Source organism: Cyprinus carpio, chromosome B20, assembly GCF_018340385.1.
Source record: "Cyprinus carpio isolate SPL01 chromosome B20, ASM1834038v1, whole genome shotgun sequence".
NCBI classification, from domain to species: Eukaryota; Metazoa; Chordata; class Actinopteri; order Cypriniformes; family Cyprinidae; genus Cyprinus; species Cyprinus carpio.
Window position 1 is genome coordinate 18110367 of NC_056616.1, and position 23746 is coordinate 18134112.

Below are 23746 nucleotides of genomic sequence, written 5' to 3' on the forward strand. Positions count from 1 at the left end.
TCTATCCCTCCTCCCTGCCCCCATGTCATTGCTGTGCTGTTATCTAGCTTTGAGCTTCGTGTTATTATTTGGAACACTGATGATGTAGTTCTAGAGGACGATGCTTTCATGACAGGAGAGAAGATGTCTGACATCTATGTCAGGGGGTAAAGATGATACGATCACATGGCTTGAATGCTCTGCTCACCGCCTGCAGAAATCTGCACCTGACCCTTCCATTCACAACTAATAAACAAATACCACCCTCCATACAGATTCAAGTTAAACGGGACCATATCATTCAAAATGATGCTGCTTTCTAGTTATCACCTCTAAATTCTTTGTAAAATATTATTTCAAATGAATTCAATTGGCTGTAAAGTTGAATTCCTCATAAATATATAATAATTCATTGGTATGGTCTTGGTTTATAGAGCCATTTTTGTTTAGTTTTGTCTTGGGGACTGAGATGTCTTCATCAAATACTGCATGAAAGCATAAAATATGTCTGTTTGCATGCCAAAATCTACTTTTATAATCTGACATGCGACATTTGTATACCAACATGTTGCTTAAGGATCTGTCTCGAGAACTTAATCTGTTTAATTTTGAAAAGTTACACATTCAGTTATGCATGTATTGGATCCACACTGTTGGCTACTAATGGTTCAAATAAATGCATAATACAGTAGCTCCATATGATGTAATGCTGTTGTTCTTTCAAACTGGCAAGCTCTGCAAAACGACGCCTCACAACTTAAAGGAATAATTCACAGATATATTAAAATTTGCTTAAAATGTACTACCATCACGTCATCCAAGATTTATTTTCTTCCTCAGAATAGATTTTAGAGAAATTCCACCTTTATTTTACTTGATCAATAATGGATCCTCTGCAGTAAATGGGTGCCGTCAAATGAGGCAGCAAAAATGAATTAACACCTTATTAATTCACAAGTAATCCACACAGCTCTAGTCCATTGGTTAACAGCTTCTCAAGTGAAAAGCTGTGTGTTTGTAAGAAACAAATAAAATGCTACATTTCTCCAAATCTGTTCTGATGTGGAAACAAACTATATCTAGGAAGACCTGTGGGTGTATACATTTTCAACAAAAAAGTTTTGGGTGAACTAGTCCTTTAAGTGCAAAAAATTGACTAGATGTCAGGTCAGACATCCCTTTTTCTTCTCTATTTCCAGGAAATTCACCTGTGATTTATATGCACTCTTTCAAATGATGTTATCAAAAAGTCATGAATTAACCATCTACTTATTCTTTGAGCTTTATTATACAAATATAATAATTTGGTAACTGTAACTGCAATGGCCATGGGGTAGAATTTGGATTCTTTCTTTTTCTCTTTCTGAAGTAGACTATTTTATGCATGTTATCTATTCAGTATTTTTGTATATTCTGTACATTTCACACATTATACAAGTATATAAATGCACTCTTTGTTCAGAACATTTGTGCATGTTTTGTCATGCCACTTACACAAGAATGCTTGTATATTTTTGGTATGAATATTAAAATCGTGTTGCTTTTAACAATTGCAAATCATCTCCCTGCTCAGCTGGCTAAAAGGACAGCAGGAGGATAAACAGGACACAGACGTGCATTATCACTCTCTAACTGGGGAAGGAAACTTCAACTGGCGCTTTGTTTTCCCTTTTGACTATCTCATGGCTGAGGAGAAGATAGTCATCTCTAAGAAGGAATCCATGTTTTCCTGGGATGAGACCGAGTACAAGATTCCTGCTCGACTCACCCTTCAAGTATGGGATGCTGACCATTTCTCCGCAGACGACTTCCTGGGTATGTTCACAATTCAGAAAGACAAAAAAGGACAAATTATTAGATATTTATGACTTACTGTGTGCAAGTCATATACTCTAGATAATTTTGGCTTTGAAGAATAAACACATTTTTGTAATTAATGCTCAGTTTAAAGTGTTTAATTCCAATATAAAATCATTTTGAATGCTATCTGTGTTTATTTTTGCAGGTGCGATTGAGCTGGACTTGAATAAGTTTCCCCGAGGGGCAAAAACAGCTAAGCAGTGCTCTCTCAACATGGTTCTCAAAGAGCATGAGCTGCCAACCATCTCCATCTTCAAACAGAAAAGAGTGAAGGGCTGGTGGCCATTCGTGGCCCGGGATGAGAATGATGAATTTGAGCTCACAGTGAGTAAATATAATGAATAAAATAAATGAAAAATACTAAAACAGCCATTTCATTACCAGATACAATTATTACCCAAATGTTATTTTACATTTGCTTGATCATTTGCCAGCATGTGGTGTATTGAAATGATTGCATAAGATTATCTCATTAACATTCTAACCATGTCGTGCTTGCAGGGGAAAGTGGAGGCAGAGCTCCATCTGTTGACAGCGGAGGAGGCAGAGAAAAATCCGGTCGGCCTTGGGCGGAATGAACCTGAGCCACTTGAGAAACCAAAGTAAGACATAAAGCCATATGTACATAAACATTTGTAAACAGTAGCTTTAGTGTGTGAATATATATGCAATATATCATATACTGCAGAGTAGACTATAAAAGCCTGTTTCTGCCTTAAAAGAGTAAAAAATAAAAAGGTAATTGTGAGATTTAAGTTTAAAATAAGAAAAAAATAAGAAATAAAGTAGCATGCAGGTACACTACCATTTAATAGATTGGGGTCACTAAGGTTTTTTTTTATGATTTAGAAAGAAGTCTCTTATGCTCACTGAGGTTATGTTTAATGAATCCAAAAAATGTTGTGAAATAATATTACAATTTAAAATAACAGTTTTCTATTTTAAAATATTTTAAAATGTAATTTATTCCTGTGATTCAAAGCTGAATTTTCAGCAGTCATTACTCCAGTCTTCAGTGTCACATGATCCTTTAGAAATCGTTCTAATATACTGATATGGCACTCAAAAAACATTTCTTATTATCAATGTTGAAAACCATTTATGTTGACGCTTTTTATGAATCTATGATACATTTTTAGGATTGTTTGAATAAAAGCTCAAAACAATAGCAGTTCTTTGAAACAGAAATATTTTGTTACATTATACATGTCTTTACTGTCACTTTTTATTAATTGAATGAATCCTCCCTGAATTAAAATATGAATTTCTTGAAAAAGGTTTAGTGACCCCAGTGTATAAAATGACAATGTTTAATAAGAAACACTGTGAGATATAAAGTTGCAATAATAAATAAATAAATTCACAATGACCCTTTTCTTTTTACTCTGAGGCAGAAACAGGCTTCCTTAGTAGCCATCATACATGGAGTATTTCGGGCATAGAGTCTAACTGATGTTGATGTGCTAATTATACAGCAATAGAAAGGAGACATAAAGAGTCTCATATAAATACTGTAGATAATTACAGGTATGGCACAAACACTGACACATGAAGTGGGCTTAATCAGAAGCGTTCTCTCCAGTGAAGAATGCCCCTCTGAAACAGTTAACTTCCCTTTCTAATACTCCCACTCTCCTTTTTCACATCCTTCCTTCCTTCTGTGACTGGCCTTTCCTCCGCCTACCCTTTCCTGTTCATTTCCTTCATTCCAACCCCCATTCCTGTTTTGGAAAAAGTCGTCCAGACACCAGTCTAATGTGGTTCATGAACCCTCTGAAGTCCATACGATACTTCATTTGGCACAACTACCGCTGGATGATCCTGAAGGCTCTGGCCCTGCTGCTCCTCCTTCTCCTCGTTGGGCTCTTCCTCTACTCTATTCCCGGATACTTGGTCAAGAAACTCCTAGGGGCGTGAGGGGAGATGGGAAGACCACTGGTAGCCCACTCTCACTGCCTCTGTTTTCTCTGCTTTCCATCTTTCTCTGAGACATTCACATTGTATTTCTGTCTTTTTGTTACTCATACCGTATTTAAAGGCCTACAGCGTGGACCAGAGGGATTGTGGGTGATGAAGTGTTTTCCATTTTGTCATTTCTCTATATCATCTCATCTCTTTCTTATGGCTTATCTGTGTGTTGATGTACTTTGTGGTTGTCATTTGCCTCTGGTTGTCTGTTTGGGCAAAGATTTGAATTAGTTATGAATTGTATGAGATTTATAGTCTATTGTCTGCTACTGTGCTTTCTGAACTCACCTTTGTTGCCTGATGTGTCATTTTACTGCTCTGAGCTCAATCCACTGCAAATTTACAGTATCATGGACATATGCGGTAGTCCTAGGCGAACATTTTTACCAGCTCTGTGGGATTTTGTCATCATTTATTTACTCACCCTCTTGTTGTTTCAAACTTGTATGACATTTTCTTTCCTCTATAAAACACAAACGCAATAAAAAGTGCAATGGAGGTCAATAGGAATGTTGTTTTGACCGCATTTATTTTAAGGCAGCGGCTATTTGCACTAAGTGTAAATAGCGATAGAGGCTATTTACACTAAGTGCAAATAGCACATTTTCTTAGCAATAGATGCTATTTACACTAAGTGCAAATAGCGAAGGATGCTATTTACACTAAGTGTAAATAGCAATGGATTCTATTTACACTAAGTGAAAATAGCAGCATTTTTGGCAATATGCTATTTACACTAAGTGCAAATAGCTATAGATTCTATTTACACTATGTTAAAATAGCAGGATTTTCTGCTATTTATAGCTACTACTTATTGCAAATAGTGGCAATTATCTGCACCTCAGTATAGTATGCAATAATAACTTATTGAGTGTAAATTTTAATTTTATTTCAAATTATTTAATGGATGCCACCTTTTTGGGACAATAAAGCCCTCCCTACTCCTACCCTATCCCTGCCTGTTACTTTCTTTTCAACTTTTTGATTATTTCCTTTGTTTTTATTGGAAATAAATGCTTTTCTGATGTGATTTGAAATTTGAAAAGGGAGAAAAAAGTTTGCCAAAATGTGGATTCAAACCTGGTTCGATTGCGCCAAAAGAAGCACGACATACATTTTACAATCTGCACCACTAGAGCTGACAATTAGCAACCGTCTTTTTTTTTGTTTATTTGCTCAATTTTTATTTGGTGTGAGTGTTTTTTGTAATTTGCATATGCCAAGGAGTTGTTCTATTTGCACTTAGTGTAAATAGACACTCCGTTATTTTAATTGCATTGCCATAAAGCATTCTCCAAAATATATTCTTCTGTGTTCAGCAGAAGAAATAAAGTCATACAGGTTTGAAAAGACTAACACATTTTCATGTTGAGTGAACTATCCCTTTAAATGGATAATATGCCTTTAAGAGATTTTACAACTTTGCTGTCATCATACTAACCACTAACATTTGTATTACCTCTCTTCCTCCATCATCCATGGTTTCACTTTTCAACTCACCACCTCTTACCTGCAACCCCTTCACCACCTCAATCACAGCCGGCCTGACACCACCTTCCTGTGGTTTTTGAGCCCGCTGAAGGCCATCCGCTACCTGATATGCAACCGCTACAAATGGCTCATCATCAAGATCGTCTTGGCTCTGCTGCTGCTGATCATGGTGGGCCTGTTTCTCTACAGCATGCCAGGCTATCTGGTCAAGAAGCTGCTCGGGGCCTAAAGAGGGGTCAAAAAGGTTTATTTGAGAGATTCTTAAGAGTTTACCGTCCCTCATAGTTGCACTCTAAGCTTAACGTATCAAATATCTTGACTTTTTCAGTATCAATTTGCATGTCTAACCCAAAAAAAGATCAATTAACTTATCTTTCTATGTGTACATTTCAAGAAAAATTGGTCATAGGGAGAAAAGGAAAGGAGGGAAGTGTCTATTTTTGGTACGAAATTGAGTAAACTGGATTGATTTCTGGTATTCGTTCAAATGTTGATATAAATGCATTGCTTCAGATTGTTGGATTGGATTTTGTTGTTATTGTCTAAATGTGTATATATCGCTGCTAGAAGCACAATAAGCATGCACGGTTGTCTAAAGAAAGATGACTTATTCATCAGTAGCTACAATCTGAAAAATGTTATGATAGGGTTGCAGGCCTCATATATACAGTATGTAATTTGATTACACTTTGCCTTGATGTTTGCACTTTCAATCCATGACACAAATGTTTTGCACTCCAATAACATAATGTAGTTTATCCTTTAGAGAAACACAGACACTAGTAGGGGAATGATGTTTCATTTGATATTTCAAGCTTTAACAACACAATAGAATGCTATTTCTTATATTTCCTACTGTTGTTTTTGCTTGCTGTGTACATTTACTTGTTATGTACTTGTTTGCTTGCTATTTAATGTTGCTCTATTTAATGAATGGTAAATTGGACCATGGACCTGTTTGCACTGATTTTGGCTTGTTTATATAAAAAGAGTGTATTTTTAATTCTTGTTTACAAGTGTGCAATACGGATTGATTTGTTTATTTTTGTCAGTATGTAGACTTAATAAAATGAACTCATTGAAATAAACTGAACATGTTTGTTTCTATACCGTGGGTATGCATGTGTGTGAGAGAGTTTACAGTATAACCCTGTTCTCTTTCACACAGTCGCCCGACCACCAGCCTGTCGTGGTTGTTGAGTCCCATACGGGTGACCTGCATAATGTGTTGGCAGCAGTATAAATTGGCAACAATGGTGACTCTGCTCAGCATAACCGGACTGATCTTTTTGGACCTTCTGTTCTTTTCACTACCTTCAGCTTTCATCCAGAAGATCTTCAACATCTCTGGATAATTTCCTGGTGCCAGCACAGAGCAGGTTATAGAAATGGATGGCATCACTTATAAGCATTGCTGATTAAATGCAATTTATTGCTAATTTAAGGTAAATATGAGATCAACTGTCAGTATTATTAAGAATATTATTAAATGTTGGTGTTTGGCAATTGACAAGAGACTCTTACCCATCAAAGGCTTTTTATGGGATGGATGTTTCTTCAACTATGAGCTCTTTTGCCATTGGTTTATTGGTCATTGGTTTAATTATTTTGTCTAATTACAACGTAACAGTGTCTATACATGCATCATAGGAAAATTCTGTCATTTTAGTCATTTATTTTTATATTAATCTTTGGTCATTTTAGTTATTTTATTTTGTGCTTAAGCTGATGGAAATTACATTTTAAACATTTTAATGGAATAAAATGGTCGACCTCATTGTGTTGCTAAAGTAAATTTCATACTTGACAATTTACAGTATGTACCACAAATAGTTATTTTCATGCTATTTGCGTGTAATTTTACAAAATAACAGCATGATTGGAAATGTCGCACAAAAAGAGACTTCTGATTTAGATTTTTTCAATATTCAATAAAAACACTGAAATATGCTAGTTTTAGTAAAACTACCCCGGAGATATTAAAGTGCCTTTAGCAGATCCCTTTTATAAAACAATTTTAGTACCCCCCAGCCACCGTACTTCACCGAAGCACAAAACTACACGTCGACCTCCTATTGGTTGAGCTCGTCTCCGGGTGGAGGCAGGCCAATCAGCGCGGGCCACGGTGCGCCTGTGTCGCGTTGTTACGCTGCTGGTTGGAGACCGGCTGTGTGATGCGCTGAGTGAGGTGGAGAGTTCCCGCGGCGCACACAGCACTGCATAGTCCGAAGAACTGAACAAGATCTTGACCAGGCACAAAGAACAACCATGCGAGCGTTCTTGGGTGAGTTATAATGACAAAAAGCGTGAACTCAGCTGTAGAGTGGCGTTTTATCGACACAAATGCGTGTGAGGTGTGGAAAGCCTAACTTTAGTTAACGTGTAGAATTGCAGTGTGAAGAATACAGGTTATTGTGATAAAAGAGAAAGCAAAACATTCTGTAAAACTAACTGAAAGAGTGTTTTAGAAAGCTTCAGTTTACATAGAATGCATAAATGTAGCATTATAGTATATAGTAGTCAACATTTGAATTGGATCAAAAAGGTTCATCAAAGTTGTCCTGAGACACAAACACATTTTGGTTTTAGGACAACTTTGATGAATGGTGTTGATCCACTTCAAATGTTGACAAGTGTAGTTAAACATGCAGATTGAGTAACGGTGGTTAGAGCCTATACATTACAGCAAATTCACCTCCATATAGCATGAGTCCAATTTTGTTTTCATATTGAGATTCTGCAGTCATCCCTTGAATGTGCTTAGAGTCTGGAACTAGAAAGTCCTGTTTGTTATGAACTGTATATTCAGTGTTTCATGCTATGGTTCTTGTTTTTACAGAAAGTGCCTGCATTGTTTTTTTGTTTTTTTTAATAAAGCTGATGAAATCACCTGATGCTCTTTCTTTATCTTCTCAGGCGTGTTGGCGTGTTCTCTGACTGTGCTCTCTGTCCACGGTCTCTACTCTGCCAGTGATGATGTGGTTGAACTCAACCCCTCTAACTTTAACAGGGAAGTCATACAGAGTGACAGTCTCTGGCTGGTCGAGTTTTATGCCCCTTGGTAAGTTGGAAGAGTGTGGTGGAACCCGGATGTGTGTCAATAGAGATCTCTAGACCTGTAGTTACAGATCAGGTTACTGTCTGAAATACTGGTGCTGAATCAGCACAATCTGTTGCTTTCTAAGCAGTATGTACACTGTGTAATGTTTGTTGAAAGCATAGTTTAGTTTTTCTTCTCTTGTATTTCAGGCACTTTATTTGCACCATGATTTGCATGTCAGTAGTTTTAGTTTGCATATGATGCATAATACAGTTGTGAGCATCATTATTAGGACCTGTGTGGTTATACGTTTCATGAAAGAGGTAGATGTTAATGTTCAATATTTGACATCTTATTGTTTGTTTGTTTTTAATGTGGTCACTGCAAGAGTTTGGCTCCTGAATGGAAGAAAGCAGCCACAGCTTTAAAGGTCAGTTCTGAATTTAAGAATCGTTGGATAAATTATTATTTTATTCTGCAAGGATGCATGAAATTGATCAAAAGTGACAGTAAATAAATTTGTTACAAAATATTTCAATTTCAAATAAATGCATTTTCTTTTCATTGCATCATAAAAAAATTGCATCACAGTTTCCAACTGTTTTCAACATTGACAATGACAAGAAATGTTTTGTGAGCGCCAAATTTGCATATTATATTGATTTCTATTGGATTATGTGACATTGAAGCATGGAGTAATGGCTGCTGAAAATTCACAGAAAAAAATTACGTTTTTAAATATGTTCAAATAAAAAAGTAAGTTGTAATAAATTGAATTGTTATAATATTTCACAATATTACTGTTTTTCCTGTTATTTTGATCAAATAAATGCAGCCTGATTGGGCATTGAGATTTGTTTCAAAATGTATTTTTAATTAGTTGTTAATTATTAGGATTATTTATTTTAATTGATTTAAAAGTACTATGTGTTGTTAAGAAACCATGCTTGATCAATGGAATATGTGTCCTCGTTTAATGTTCTGAATATTTCTAAATATTTAATAAGTGACCTGCCCCATTGCAGTTAATTGGATGAATCTAAAAGATAAAAAGAGAAAAAAATGTATTCATTGTTGGTGCCATTTGTGTTGTGGTACAGGGCATTGTGAAGGTGGGCGCTGTGGACGCAGACCAGCACAATTCCCTGGGAGGCCAGTATGGAGTCCGTGGCTTCCCAACTATCAAGATCTTTGGAGCCAACAAACAGAAACCAGAGGATTACCAAGGTTCAATACTGAATCTTCATAAAAACATCTTGGCATGCACACAAAGAAAACCTTTTTTGCTGATGCAAAAAATCTGTTACTTCTCCTAAGTAGAGTTTGTCTCTCTCTCTCTCTTTTTTAGGTGGACGTAGCGGTCAGGCCATTGTAGACGCAGCTCTGAATGCTCTCCGCTCATTGGTCAAAGACCGACTTGGTGGAAAGGCTGGAGGCTCAGACTATGGCAAACATGTATGGAAGCCCACGTGATGAATTTGTTGCTATATTGTTACGTTTGATTTGATTATTACGTTTATTTTGATTGACTCTTTGGGTTCTGTTGTGATCAGAGTGGAGGTGGTGCTGGCAATAAAAAGGATGTGGTGGAGCTGACCGATGATAACTTTGACCGTACCGTGCTGGACAGTGATGATGTCTGGATGGTGGAGTTCTTCGCCCCCTGGTGTGGACACTGCAAAAAGTATGTGTCTCCCGTACATCATAAGAACCTGTCTGTCTGTCTGTCATTCCACTGAAATAGTACCTGACATGCTGTGGCATGCATTATTTAAGCGCTTCAGTTATTTACATGGATTCAAAGACCGTGAAACTCCTCTGCCCGCTGGGCTTTCTCCCGTTGACTTTCTTTAATGTTTCCAGTCTTGAGCCGGAATGGAAGGCAGCTGCCACAGAAGTCAAAGAGCAGACAAAGGGTAAAGTGAAACTGGGTGCTGTGGATGCTACTGTTCACCAAGGCTTGGCAAGCCGCTATGGGGTACGTCTGATGTATATCACTTATTTGATGTCTTTGAATATAAGCAATTCCCATATTGTCTGTAGTTTCATTTTATATCCCAACAAACAATATGAATCAGTTTTGGACACTGAACATTTTTGTTGAATATCTGCTGTTCTTTATTTTAGTCTTGCAGAATTCCAACTTTTGCATTCCATTTTTTTTTTTTAATTCTCCTCTGGTTTTTGGGTTCATTAATTGCATCTGGACTTGCTGTCATTTCTGCTGGTTTTATTGTTAGATTCGAGGATTCCCTACCATCAAGATCTTTCGTAAAGGAGAGGAGCCAGAGGACTTTCAGGGGGGACGTACCCGTTCTGACATTGTTGCTCGTGCCATGGACCTTTACTCTGACAACATCCCTCCTCCAGAGCTTCAAGAGGTAATAGTTTTCTCTTCTATTTTTAATAGGATAGGAGAGTATTGTTTAACTAGTGTTTTATATTGTTAGTTGTAAATAGTTTGTATAAAAATATTTAGGTTGGTTTATATTCATGTAAATTTGATTTCCTTTAGATTTTGAATGAAGACGTTTTGAAGAAAACCTGCGAGGACTATCAGCTGTGCATCATATCTGTGTTGCCTCACATTCTAGACACAGGTGCATTTCGATTGCAACTATAAAACAAAAATACTTTTTTTTTTGCTTATCATTTGATAATCCTCTTAAACGGAATGATTCATTAGGAGTGCACAATATACTGGAACTGTATTGGTTATTGTCTAATATTACCAATTTTATATATATATATATATATATATATATATAGGTCAATATTTATTTATGTATGTTTATTTATTAATTTATTCTGTCATCTAATGTTCACTTTGTTAATTTTTAAAAAAGGGCTAGAAACTGTTAAATATACAGTATAATGTTGTCTCATTTCAGTACCAGCCATTTATCAGATTCCAGCCATAACCCTTATCATATACCAGCCATAATAAATAAATTCATGCAGTGGTCTTTAAAAGTGATCACTTCTGTTTATAATTTACTGTGTATGATACAAATGTATTAGGAGCATGATGCATTTGAACATCATGTACTATTATATTTAAATTTTTAATTTATATGTGCTCAGGTTTTAGTAATTTTTAATTTTGTTATGCGTTTGTTATATGTATTAAACATTTTGTGCTGTATTTTACTTACTGAAAATAATTTGTGGAAGTAAAGCTCAAACTCTGCATTTTCTTTATGCTTGCAGGTGCATCTGGAAGAAACTCTTACCTGGAAGTGATGAGGACGATGGCTGACAAATACAAGAAGAAGACGTGGGGGTCAGTGTTTTCAGTCCGAGTACAAGTTCAGATCAGTCTGCCCGTTAATAACACCAATACATGTCACTGCTTGTGTGCAAGAGACAAGACTTTAGGGAATAGAGAGTGGGATACAGTCACACACATCACACTCTTTTCTCTCTCTCTCTCTCCCTACAGTTGGTTGTGGACTGAAGCAGGGGCGCAGATGGATCTGGAGTCGTCTCTTGGGATTGGTTGATTTGGCTATCCTGCTATGGCAGCCATTAATGCTCGCAAGATGAAGTTCGCTCTGCTAAGAGGCTCATTCAGTGAAACGGGCATCCACGAATTCCTCAGGTAACAGAAGGCTGGAGTTTATGTTTCTGGGAAACAGGTTACGTCATAGAGACTGTTAGCATACAGTAAATTGTGTATATATATATATATATATATATATATATATATATATATATATATATATATATATATATATATATAAAAAAAAAAAAAACATTTGTTGTTTATAAGGGCCCTTCTAACTGTCAGCCTGTTTTGTGTTGTTAAACTATCAGTGTCTTTATTTATGCAGGGAACTTTCTGTTGGCCGTGGCTCCACTGCTAGAGTGGGAGGCGGAGCTTTGCCTAAGATCAACACTGTGGAACCTTGGGACGGGAAAGACGGAGTGGTGAGTACAGAAAAGAGTGTGAAGGTGCATAGATATAATTTTTTTGTTGTTCTCAAACCCCCCTTTTTTGGCCTTTCCTCAGTTGCCCATGGAAGATGACATTGACCTGAGCGATGTGGATCTGGATGATCTGGGGAAGGATGAGTTATGAGCCTGGTCTAAACTACTCTAGACCCCCTAATGATGCCCATGTCTTCTCTCCCATGGATGAGGGGATAGTGGGGAAACAAACTTCCTTAAGACTTCTGAAAAGATACAAATAAAGCAAATGGTTGTGCAGCTTTTTAAAAGAAAACATCTCCATGTTAGTTGAAAAATGAGGCTTTTCGGTATGTACACCACAATTGAGCTACACTCTTCCTCAAGTTCCTTCTTCACTTTTTGATTTAGTGACTGATTGGAGTTTTCAATCAGCTTGATGAAGCAGAATGTGACTCTGATTATCAGACACTTGTTTCCAGTAAGCAGATGTCACACAGAGGCTCTTCACAGAACACTTTCTAATATCGGTTTCATTGACTAGATTTAATCAGATGGCACTGGTCTTTTCTGGTAATGAGATTAACCAGTGGTTATTTAAATCAGCCTTTCTGTCATTTCAGCAGCTCCTTTAGTTGCAAGATGCTTGAAGTTGTTTTCATTTTCACCCTTTCTCCCTCTGATGTGACTAATTATTATTTTTGGTTGTTTTTAAATTGTGTTACTGAAAAGAATGTCATCCTTTGCCCATTTGTCTAATGTACTGGACCGGGTGTAATGTGGGCATCGTGTAGATTTTTCTTACACGGCACTGTTTTGAAAAAAAGAAAAAGTTTTTGTTATGAAAATAAAAATAATAAATTGACTAGCGCTTTTTTTATTTTTTTTTATTACAGCTTATCTAGGAAGTTACTCAGATGAACACCGGTTGCCTATGAATCAGTGGTTTATTGAGAATTCATGCACATACACATACACTGTAAAGATGCAACATTTAGATTCACACTAATGCTTTGGCTTCACAAAAATATGGCTGGACGGCCCATTCCCAGCTGTGATACAACTTTTTTTTTGTCAGCTATCATTCCTTACAACACAATTAACACTATACAAAATTAGAAATTACCCATAAATCTAATATATAATATATATATATCCAGTACAAATATTAGTTTTGGCATTTCACTTCAACAGTCATTTTACAGAGAAGGGACCACTGACATACCACACATGCAAAAGAGCAAATTAAGACCCAAGTGAAAGAATGTTTCCTTTAACAGAAAGAGCTTGAAGATTCTGTACTTGACATGAAGTGTTACTGTTCCATTCCATGGAGCGACTTATCCAACAGCGTCTGTACTGTTCATGTTGACACTGGATTGGTGAAAGGACAGATAGAAACTTAACCACCTGTCTGCCATTCTATCTGCTCCATATGTCCACATGGACAACAGTGTTCAAATATTCATAAGCAGTCTAAAGGCTGATGGCTGCTGTTTTTTACCTTTAGGGCGGAAACGGTTGTAAAAAGTGTGACTGTCTGCTTATGTTACCTTGAAGTTTCATTTAGAATTTAAACCAAAACAAAGCAGAAAAATAATTATGCATGATTCAATTGCACTTTAAAACAGATCATCAATGCGCATTATAATTCAAATCATTCTCTGACCTCTAGAAAAAAAAATCCAAACTTATTCTAGCATATTAGATTGTAAATCTAATTTATATTAGAACTCAAAACACATGGAAACGAAACCCAAGCACCCCAACACTGGGCATTCATTATTGTTCACAAGTTTGGTTTCAGTAAGACTTTTCAAATGGTTTGAAAACATTTTATGCTAACTAAAGTTGCATTTATTCGATCAAAATTTCTGTAAAATAAGTAAATTGTGATTTTTTTTTTTAAATACTGTTTTTTTATTTTAATATATTTTAAAATATATATCCTCTGTGATGGCAAAGCTTAATTTTCAGTGGCCATTACTCCAGTCTTCAGTGTCACATGATCTTTCAAACCATGAAACTGATTTGCTGCTCAAGAAACATCTTTATATTTTTTGTAAAGCATGATACATTTTTCTCAGGATTCTCTGATGTATAGAAAGTTCAAAGAACAGCATTTATATGAAATAGAATTCTAACAATTGTAACAAAGCAAGCATGTTTAATATCACTTTTGATCAATTTAACACATCCTTTCAGAATTAAAAAAATTAATAAAAATCTTACTGACACCAAACTGTTGGCATGTTACACAGAGTTAAAGAAGCAATACTTTCCTTTTAAAATAAAGTAGAACACAAAATGATCATAATTGGCAGGACAGCAGGCCGCTCCGAATGCAGCTAGACCACAAGAACACCAAAGAACACTTAAAACAAATACTATGTTTAGAACATGCCAAAAGCATGCAAATAGTTCTCTGGAGATATCTGAGATTGATTTTTGGAATGGATGCATAAGAAATGGAATATTTACAAGCAGAACTTCATCTTTTTGCGTAATAGCCAGTCTAGAAATGTTCACGTGCTACTGATTAATCATTTACTGCTTTGAGTGGAATGCAAACAATTGTGAAAATATAATTCTTTTTAGGTCATCACTTAAAGACACTTTGAAGTCACTTGACAATTTTTCAGATTCATGCTAGTTTCATGCTTTTTTTAATTAATGCAATCAATAATAAAAAAAAATACATTTTAAAATATAAATATCTGTAAATTCCTGAATTGTGCCAATTGATTTCAATGGTTCTTTAAAATTCTTACAATTCCCAGACATTATGAGAACTCAATACCAATTCCAAAACCAGGCTGGAATAGTGATGAAAAAGGTAACCACCCATTAACAGAAACATTTTGTAAGCAGAAAAGACATATAAGTGTATCATTAATAACGCAAACTACTTTTCTAATTAAATCTTGCCTTTTCAGTGTGCATGTGAGTGGTTTCCTGTCAGCTGCTTTTAAGATCTGTATTCATAACTGTCGAGAGGTGCTTTGGTCAGACTGCAGTAGTCTGACAATAGAGGGGTCACTCTTGGCACCTTTGATGAATTCCTCCAGAGAGAGTCTGCCTACAAATTTGAAAGAACAACAACAAGGTTATTTCACCCATTTCCAATTCCAAGAGTAACATCTGAGTTGTGCAAATATTGATGAAATACTCTGAAACTTAAATAAATCCTAAATATTGTTTTATCTGTGTGTCAGTGGTTGTCATGGACACTGTGAAAAATTATTTTCTAAATGAGTATTTCTGTCTTGTTTCCCCAACATCTTTAAAACAAGAAAAATTTAATTGGCTTCTAAAACATTAAATTTGGCAAACTAACTTTTTTTTTTCAAGTTGTCAGTTTCTATGACATTTTGTGTGCTTCAACTTAAGAGTCTATATAAAAATGAACAGTGAGTGGGAGATGGGTCTCGAGAGGCGTACCATCGTTGTCCGTATCCATCTGTCGGAATATCTTATCTGTGCGTTTCTCTGGTGTCGACTCGTCCTCGGGCATCTTCATCACAGATGACACCATTTTATAAATCGCCCTGTGAAGATTAATGTTAACTGTGTGTCAAAGCATATGGTAGTTTGCTGTCACATGTAAAGGCTTCGGTTTTCAATAGCAACAAGTTTGATAAGACTGTCTTTATAATGCTACGACTGCCAGTCAAAAGTTCCACAACGCAGCTGTCACTGTCAACACTTCCTATCAGCGTAATCAATGGCAAATGATCACCAGCTCGTATCTCTGCCAGACACATTTAATGTCACTTTCAGATATTGTTTTATAACGTGTCCTCGGTCGCAGGTGTAAAGAGCCATCAATGTTATTAACATGGAGAGTCAACAGACCCTTTGAAGTAGCGAACAAAGCCTTTGTGTTTGGCCACCATTTGTGGCAAGACCATATGGCCTGTGGAACACTTGATTGAGGAGATCTGTTTATTCAGGAGGTCTGTATCACCAAACATTAGACTGAGCCAATATTGATGTGGAACAAGCTGCTCTGAAAACAATGACTCGCTGGGTAAAATACAGAATGCAAATGAAACCAAAAAGGAGGGCAAGCACTAAAAGTACCTCACCTGTACGATCTCCAGCATTTCAGCTCGACTGATGTATCCGTTTCCATCCAGATCGTACATGCTGAAGGCCCAGCGGAGCTTCTGCTCCAGGCCCATCCCGCGCGCGAGGTCACGCTCAGGGCGATGATGAACTCCCGGAAGTCGATGGTGGCGTCGCCATTGGTGTCAAAGGTGCGGAAGACGTGCTCCGCGAACTTCGAAGCGTCGCCGTTAGGGGAAGAAATTGGCGTAGATTTTCTTGAATTCCTCTACCGTGAGATGGCCAGACTGTGGCAAGGTCCTTCAGGAAGCCACGGTACCCTCTTACCACTCCTGCAGCTCGTGGTCCGTGAACTCCGTGTTCCACGCAGGTCATGAGGACCTCGGGTCGCAAATTTGCTGTTCTGTTTACCCATGACCAAACTCTCTCACAGGCGGTTCCCAGAGGCCCTTGCTGCTCCCCTGTCAGAAACAAACACAAAGAAAAAAGTAGCTTCTTAGCTATTTGGACCCCCCAAATTAATATTTTTTTGTACTCTTTTCGACACAAGCCAGAATAAAGAGATCCACATTTCCTCTGCCACATGTAGGTTTCAGAATAGATGGAAAACGTGTTACACTTCCCAAACCCAGGGAGTGGATCCTGGTATCCATGGAAACCACTTAATACCTTGTTAAGGTTAGAATTTATTGACTCCTTCACAGTGGGGTAAAGGGGGGAGGGCACTGAGCAGCATTCAGGGAGGCTAATATGAGGGCATAACTGTCACCAGACCCCCCTTAGCAACAATCAAGTCGGCGTGGGTTACCAGGGAGATGATGAAGAGATGTGTTTTTTGCATGTGTGTGGGTAATTTGGAACGGTTGGTGTGGCTTACTGTACATGAGCCTGTGCTCGCGGCGTTAGAGAGGGGCAGAGTGTGAGGCACTGCTCGTCCACCCTATTTACAAACAAATCATTATAAAGCGACCATGTAAACGGTGAGGTGGCAGGGATGGGACATTTAAACGATAGGCTTATTGTAAGTACGTGACCATTGCACTCGTTTCCATATTCACGACGCTCTTTTTACTACAGCCTCTTCCTCCATTCTCCAGTTTATCTCTGTTCATGTTCCTTTCTGAATCTGACTTGTTTACAGTTTAGTTCAATGACTTATGCCTGTTGTTATTTTTTATTTATTTATTTTTTTGTTCTGATCAGTAACACTTTTTTTAAGGTGTCATTTTTAGACATGTTACATGTACTTACTATTATAATAACAAAATAAATGATGCATAATTACATGCAAGTAACCCTAAGCCTAACCCTAACCCTAACTATATAGTAAGTACATGTAGTTAATTAATATTACTCAGTACTTTCGAGTAGATGTTGTAATTACACATGTAATAAGGACACCTTAAAATAAAGTGTATACCTCCGGATTCTAAATATAAAAAAAAAATATAAAAAAAAAAACATTAAAAAAGCAACTCATTCAAACAATGACTTGAATACATTTCTTCTACGATCTTTAATTTCTGTATTAAAATTTATTTTGTATTATATTTGAGGGGACATAAAGTAAAACTGTCCTTAAGATAAGGGAAAGAAATCCCTAAAAAGAAAAGCTTTTAAGGTAGTTTGACCATTTTTTATATCTAAAAAAAAAAAAAACAAACAAAAAAAACATTTCACTGCTTATTAATATTACAAAAACAAAACAGGAAATGATATCATAGCAAAACAAAGTCATAGTTCAGGTTGTAAAAGTCATGTGGGCCAACCCTGAAAAAGAATAACTAATGATATTTGTAAATAAATAAAATTACATCACAAAAATTTTATATTTAAAAACTTTTTACTTGAGGGGTTTACATTAAATGACATTTTATAATTTATATTTTCAAAACCACATCCAAAAAGGAACACAAAGAATATATTATTAAGAATTCTGCACTTAGTTATTAAAAATATCAGTAGTTTAGCTCTTGTTTTGAAAAACTCTCATTGGCCTCTATCAGACCTGGTAAACTGAAGTCCATTACTATGATCAGACTGTCAATATTTCAGTTTGGAACAAAAGTAAAATGTATCTTCATGTGCATCAGGAGCATCTTTCCTTTCCAGTGAATCCCAGGATCTCTCCTACTTTTTAGCCCACAATCTCCTTGTTTCAAAGACTGCAGGGTGGCAAAGTGAGATCATGGCTCATTATAGATATAAATTGGTGTCCATTTGTGGACTAAAATACCTTCTGCCATCTATCTCGTGCTGCATCCACATTTTTTCCTAAATAAAAACGTCATGGGGTTACTGAGGTTACTATTGACCTAAAAATCTTTCATTTTCGAAGCTTCTGTAAAATATCTAATTATTTTCTGCAATCTATTTTACGTTAAAGCTTACACTTTCTTAAGGAGGAACAATTCAGTAAAGTTCTAAGAGAAATACATTTTCTAGGCATTAGACTGATTTTCTAGACATGTCCACAGTCTTCAGAAAATGGGTTTTGCTCCGTTTGCTTAGTTTGTCAGGGCCATCATAAGAGTGGCTCCTCGCCTGTTGGCTCGAGTCCCCAAAACACATCGGGGTGAAGCTACTGGCCTGGCAGCACGCAGGCAGACAGACATAAACATGGGGGGGCGTAGCTTGCTGCTCCCTCCCTCTTTTCCCTCAGACACTCACCAAGCCCACAAGAAACCCAGAACTTTCCCATCTGAAGGAAAAAAACATGTAAGCTCAACGCTGGCTGTCAAATGGGGAAAAAAAATATGAAAAAAAGTAGGGTCCCCACCAGGGGCACATATATAGAGCCGAGAATCAGGCCCACATATTCATTCTCTGTGAAGAGGAACCAAAATGAAGACACGATTGAGAGGATGTGAGGAGTCGAACACGGCCCTAATTTTCAAAATGCTTGAAAAGACCCTTGCAAAAAAATTTGAATCAGAACAGCGAAGTGTGAGACACATCTTCTCAAAAGAATTGTGGGTGGAGAGCAGATGGTGTATTTACTTTATGCTCCAGTACCTCATGGTTTCAGAAGCATCCTCTGCCACTCAAGTCACAAACCCATAATGCTTCTACAGGTGGTTTCACAACTGGCATCTTTCTATAAACCATACAAGTGGCCCTCACACACCCTAAAGAAAACTGGGGGAAAACCATATAGCTTCTTTGGTCAACATCCCAGAGAATGACCTCATGTTTCTTAAAGGGACAGATCAGCCAAAATTTTTACATTCAAATATTTTCATGTCAGTTCATTTAAAACCTGTATGACTTTTATGCAACACAAAAGGAGACATTGAAGCATGTACTTGGTCATTTTTCATTAAATCACAGAAGAATGGGGACCTGGAGCTTTAAAGTATCATTAAAAAATAGTTTATAATGGAAATCTTCTGAAATCCTATGATAGCTTTGTGCGAGGTATAAACAAAAAAAGCTATCTCATTTGGTTTTTCATTGATAGTCGTTACATAAAGGGACCAGTCAGTTTAGCCATACTCAAGAACTGGATCAGACTGATTCCGTTTAGATTAGTTTAATGAACCAAATAAACAGATTCAATAAAAAAAATCCACTCAAAAGAATATTTTGTTCATGAATAGACTGATATTTAAACCTTTTCGGCTCGTTATTTCACTGATGCTGTTTCTCACAAAAAATATTGCATGGCTTCAGAAAAAAGCATTAGTCTATATGGACCACTTTTATGATACTTTTATTAGGCTTCAGTTTTCTTTTTAAAGCCTTGAAAGCTCCAGTTACCATTCATTAGAACAGCAGGGAAAGAAAGTGCTGGTACATTCTTCAGTACACTTTTTTCCTGGAGAAAGGAAAGTTATACAGGTTTGGAAACGCCCCTGAGTGGGAGAGTGAAATCATGACAGCAATTTCATGTTTTGTGTGAACTATCACTTTAAGGGTGAAAATAGGTTTGGGAAATCTCAAAATCAATGTATGGAAAAAAGCCAATATATACAGTTCAGCCAAGCTTGTGAGTATTTCAATATTATTTCATTTACTTAAACTGTCTGTCCAGATGAACAGCATTTGCATTTGTTAGTTGAACGTATTTTCTCTGTTTATCCGAAATGCCAGTTTCTATTACCCCCTGACCGGAGCTGCTGCACTGTCCTCTCCCCAAATATTTTTAATATTTTACCCTTGCCTGCCATGCCTCTGAAGGAAATATTCTGTCACAATAAGTCAGAGGCTCTTATACTGCACTCTAATGACTAAAACATTCCTCTATGATTTCCACACAAGTCCTAGTTTCCAGTTTCACTCCCATAAGCCTTGGTTGCACAAACTTGTCTTTGTTACCCTCCTTCCTCTCATTAGAGTAGCCCCGTTTACAAGGCTGCACACTCCGGCAAATGTGAATGTTGTGTCTCACACGCAGATTCCACACACTCACGTGACACGTGTATTTTTTTTCACAGACCAGTGCGAAAACAGTGCAACTACTGCCCTTAATTTATTTCCAGTATAACAGCCTTTCATTACACTCCATTCAAATCAACACAAAAATATGAGCCAGGTTGCCATGTGCACCGGATCAAATAGCCGAGAGACGTTACCTGGAAAGTGAGGGACACACTTTGTACACATCAGGTGCAATTCAGCATGTAGTTGTACAGTATTCAATCTTTGACCCATCAGCATAAAACATCAACTCATTAACTGTGTGTCTGTGTGTGTGGGTGTGAGGCTCTGGTGAGCCCTTCTTAACATCTCCCCCTGTGTGGCCTCACAAATAAAATGCACCCTGTAACAGGTGTCAAAAGATCAGTATCACAGAAAACGCAGTTTTTCTGCTGCTCTGGTGGACTGGTGGCAAAATGCACAGGAACACAAACAATCCGCATGTAGCCTCGATTGAGAATTCAGGGGAATCTTAGCCCCGAAATAGCTTGTCGCTAAAATGTAATGAGGTCTAGAGGTCATAGGGCCAATACATTTCCCATTCAGGATGAATTTCCCCAAACAGTTTTACACATTTTCGCTGGTATTTACAGATGTAGACGAGAACTAGAGATGGACAATGGAAATGTTGACAGCGGGTTTCGGATTTGTTCTGACACTGACGGCAGGCTGGCAAGTATGCCTCTGAGATGATTGCAAGCATCATGGAGTGACTTGATTGAAAAAGTGAGAAACGACCTGCCTACTCCTGCTGTGAATATCATGCTGTGACCCACAAGGTGAGCTATAATACACGGGGAAAATAAGAATACAAATGGCAAGTGAATTGGAAGAATATACCTATTGTTACAGACCATCTACAGACTACCATTAAAAAAGCTGTGCACTACAAATAATTGTATGAATGATATAAGGGAAACTATCACAAGCAGTGTAACTTTACACTCAGTTATATTATATATAGGCTAGTAAGTAACAGATGTATCACTCATATAAGTAATTTTTTTTTCGTGGGATAATCTATGCATTCAAGTGATTTTATGTATCAAATTAATGCGAAGGATAAATTAGTCATTTAACATCATAAGGTCATTTTTCCCTGTGGCATTAAAAACAGCCCTTGCTTACATTCATGGATTTTTGATGGCGACCTTGCCATAAAACTTAAAAAAAATTAATTACATTTTCTTCAACCTACCAAGAAATACAAAAATAACCTCACGGACCATGCGTAAATGACAAACATGAAACTAGTATTTAGCCTAAACTTCATTTATTTTATTAGGTGCCATAAAGACTTCATTCTCATGGACCGCTATCAATGCAAATGATGGGTTACAAACAGTGGCATATGTTGTTGAAAAAATACATTAGAATGCTTAAGAACAGACATCAACTTACCCTCTAAGAAAATGACAGAGCTGATATGTCCCCCAATTTGTCAGGCTGTAGCCTTGGTCCGTCGGGTCTCTGAAGGAGTCTCCCTCACAAAACTTTCAACATTTTCGCTGCATGAAAAAACTAACAGAAGCTTGCATATACAAACAAAAACTAAATAAGGTATGTTTAAACGTACCGGTCGATCCTTGTAGACTAAAAGCTGGAATGTCGTTGTTGTAATAAAAGCGAAGCGCAACAGTTATACTATTGCAGAATATTCTATACAGACTCCATAACATCTCTCAAAGGCGCACTTGAAACCTCATCATTGAGCGAGAGACCTGACACCTTAACACACAAAGCTCTGGCTCCGCTGTCAATGGGACGAACCCACGCACTACACTGTAGGGGGACCCCGCCTGGACCCTGAGAAAGGAACAACCAGTATCATATTTGAGGAAAATCTCTGATGGCTAAACTTCATGTGGTTCCATTTGGCGATGTGGGTTGAAAGACAAAGAAATTATCATTTCATGTGTGAGAAGCTAACAGCCGGTCCTAGTGAGAGGGGCATAACACTGTAGGCCTATCTCCTTCTGAACGTAGTCGGCGTATCAGCTTGCGAAGTTGAGATCATAATTGGCAATATACTGTAAAACGAACAATGTTTTGAAATAGTTAATAGGTCTGGGTTGGCTTGCCCCTCTGGCGCCTGTTTTGTTTTGTTATGTATGGAGCGCCTGTGTTTTGTTGCAATGCACACAGAAAAAAAAAGTTGAGGCAACTAAAAAAGAGAGGCCCGTGCGCTAGGTGGCGGAATAGAAAACGGCATCAGGCCGTACTTGTCTTGGCAGCTTGATGTTGCCATCAAGCATCTCGCTTCAATCGCGGCCCGCCCATGCTCTTTGTAGAACCTTGGCTTTGTTTCCTCTTTAAAGAAATTGGCTCTCTTCTAGATAGGGCTACAGAATTAGAATATATACTTACATTGAAACGCAGTGGGAATAGCCGAATAACTAAACTGGAATTATAGGACTGAGTTACGGTTAAGGATGTACCATATCAATATAGGGATATGTAGTCTCTACTCTATCGAAGCTAGTACCTATCTGGCTGGCAAGTTTGTCGGCGAACCTTTTTTCGTTCTTTTCGTGTGCTTTCTCCCTTATATCTTCGCAGAACGCTTCTGTCTTATCCTTTCTTGCAATCTTTTGAGCACCACATTTCTTTCATTTCCTTTTTATTGTTTTGTAGCCATATCCAATAGGCCGGTAATGTCACTGGTAGAGCCGCGGCATACCTGAAGACCAATTGAGCGGCACCACGCCACATAACATTCCACGCCCTTTATTCACTATGAGATTTATAATTTATATATTCAGTTTCTGATGTCTTACATGTGTTTAGACCTATCTTAAAATTGATCCATCCTAAAATAGTGCATTCCTCAAGGGACAGCGTTCGCAAAATTATTGTTTTAACCATTTTAAAACAAAAGTGTGCTAGCGGCCTCCAGAGGTTTGAGATGGGACAAATAGCTCCTGATGGGAAATCTGTTCGATCATGGGCTCGCACCAGGAGTGCAGGCATATGTTGTCTTTGTAATGCTTCTTTGGAGCGTCTTAATATGTA

The 23746-nt window shown here is 37.3% G+C and overlaps 2 protein-coding genes and 1 pseudogene across 2 annotated transcripts in view; 2 read left to right on the forward strand and 1 right to left on the reverse strand.

The window, feature by feature from the left end:
• Positions 1 to 6386, forward strand: part of LOC109112648 (otoferlin-like) — a 55120-nt gene extending 48734 nt beyond the window's left edge. Inside the window, exons 43-46 of the mRNA XM_042746531.1 lie at positions 1553 to 1794; positions 1985 to 2163; positions 2341 to 2441; positions 5347 to 6386. Coding sequence (XP_042602465.1) covers positions 1553 to 1794; positions 1985 to 2163; positions 2341 to 2441; positions 5347 to 5527 — 703 coding nt within the window. The 3' untranslated portion in view covers positions 5528 to 6386. The remainder of the gene's footprint in view (positions 1 to 1552; positions 1795 to 1984; positions 2164 to 2340; positions 2442 to 5346) is intronic.
• Positions 6387 to 7424: 1038 nt separating this feature from the next.
• On the forward strand, positions 7425 to 13112 carry LOC109112647 (protein disulfide-isomerase A6-like). Its single transcript, XM_042746335.1, has 13 exons — positions 7425 to 7582; positions 8215 to 8360; positions 8712 to 8768; positions 9439 to 9565; positions 9687 to 9793; positions 9892 to 10022; positions 10202 to 10316; positions 10579 to 10719; positions 10854 to 10938; positions 11549 to 11621; positions 11781 to 11939; positions 12172 to 12268; positions 12351 to 13112. The coding sequence occupies exons 1-11, from the start codon at positions 7567 to 7569 to the stop codon at positions 11839 to 11841; spliced, it is 1059 nt and encodes a 352-aa protein (XP_042602269.1). The 5' UTR covers positions 7425 to 7566; the 3' UTR covers positions 11842 to 11939; positions 12172 to 12268; positions 12351 to 13112.
• Positions 13113 to 13175: 63 nt separating this feature from the next.
• On the reverse strand, positions 13176 to 16753 carry LOC122140919 (annotated as a pseudogene).
• Between the last annotated feature and the right edge of the window lie 6993 nt (positions 16754 to 23746).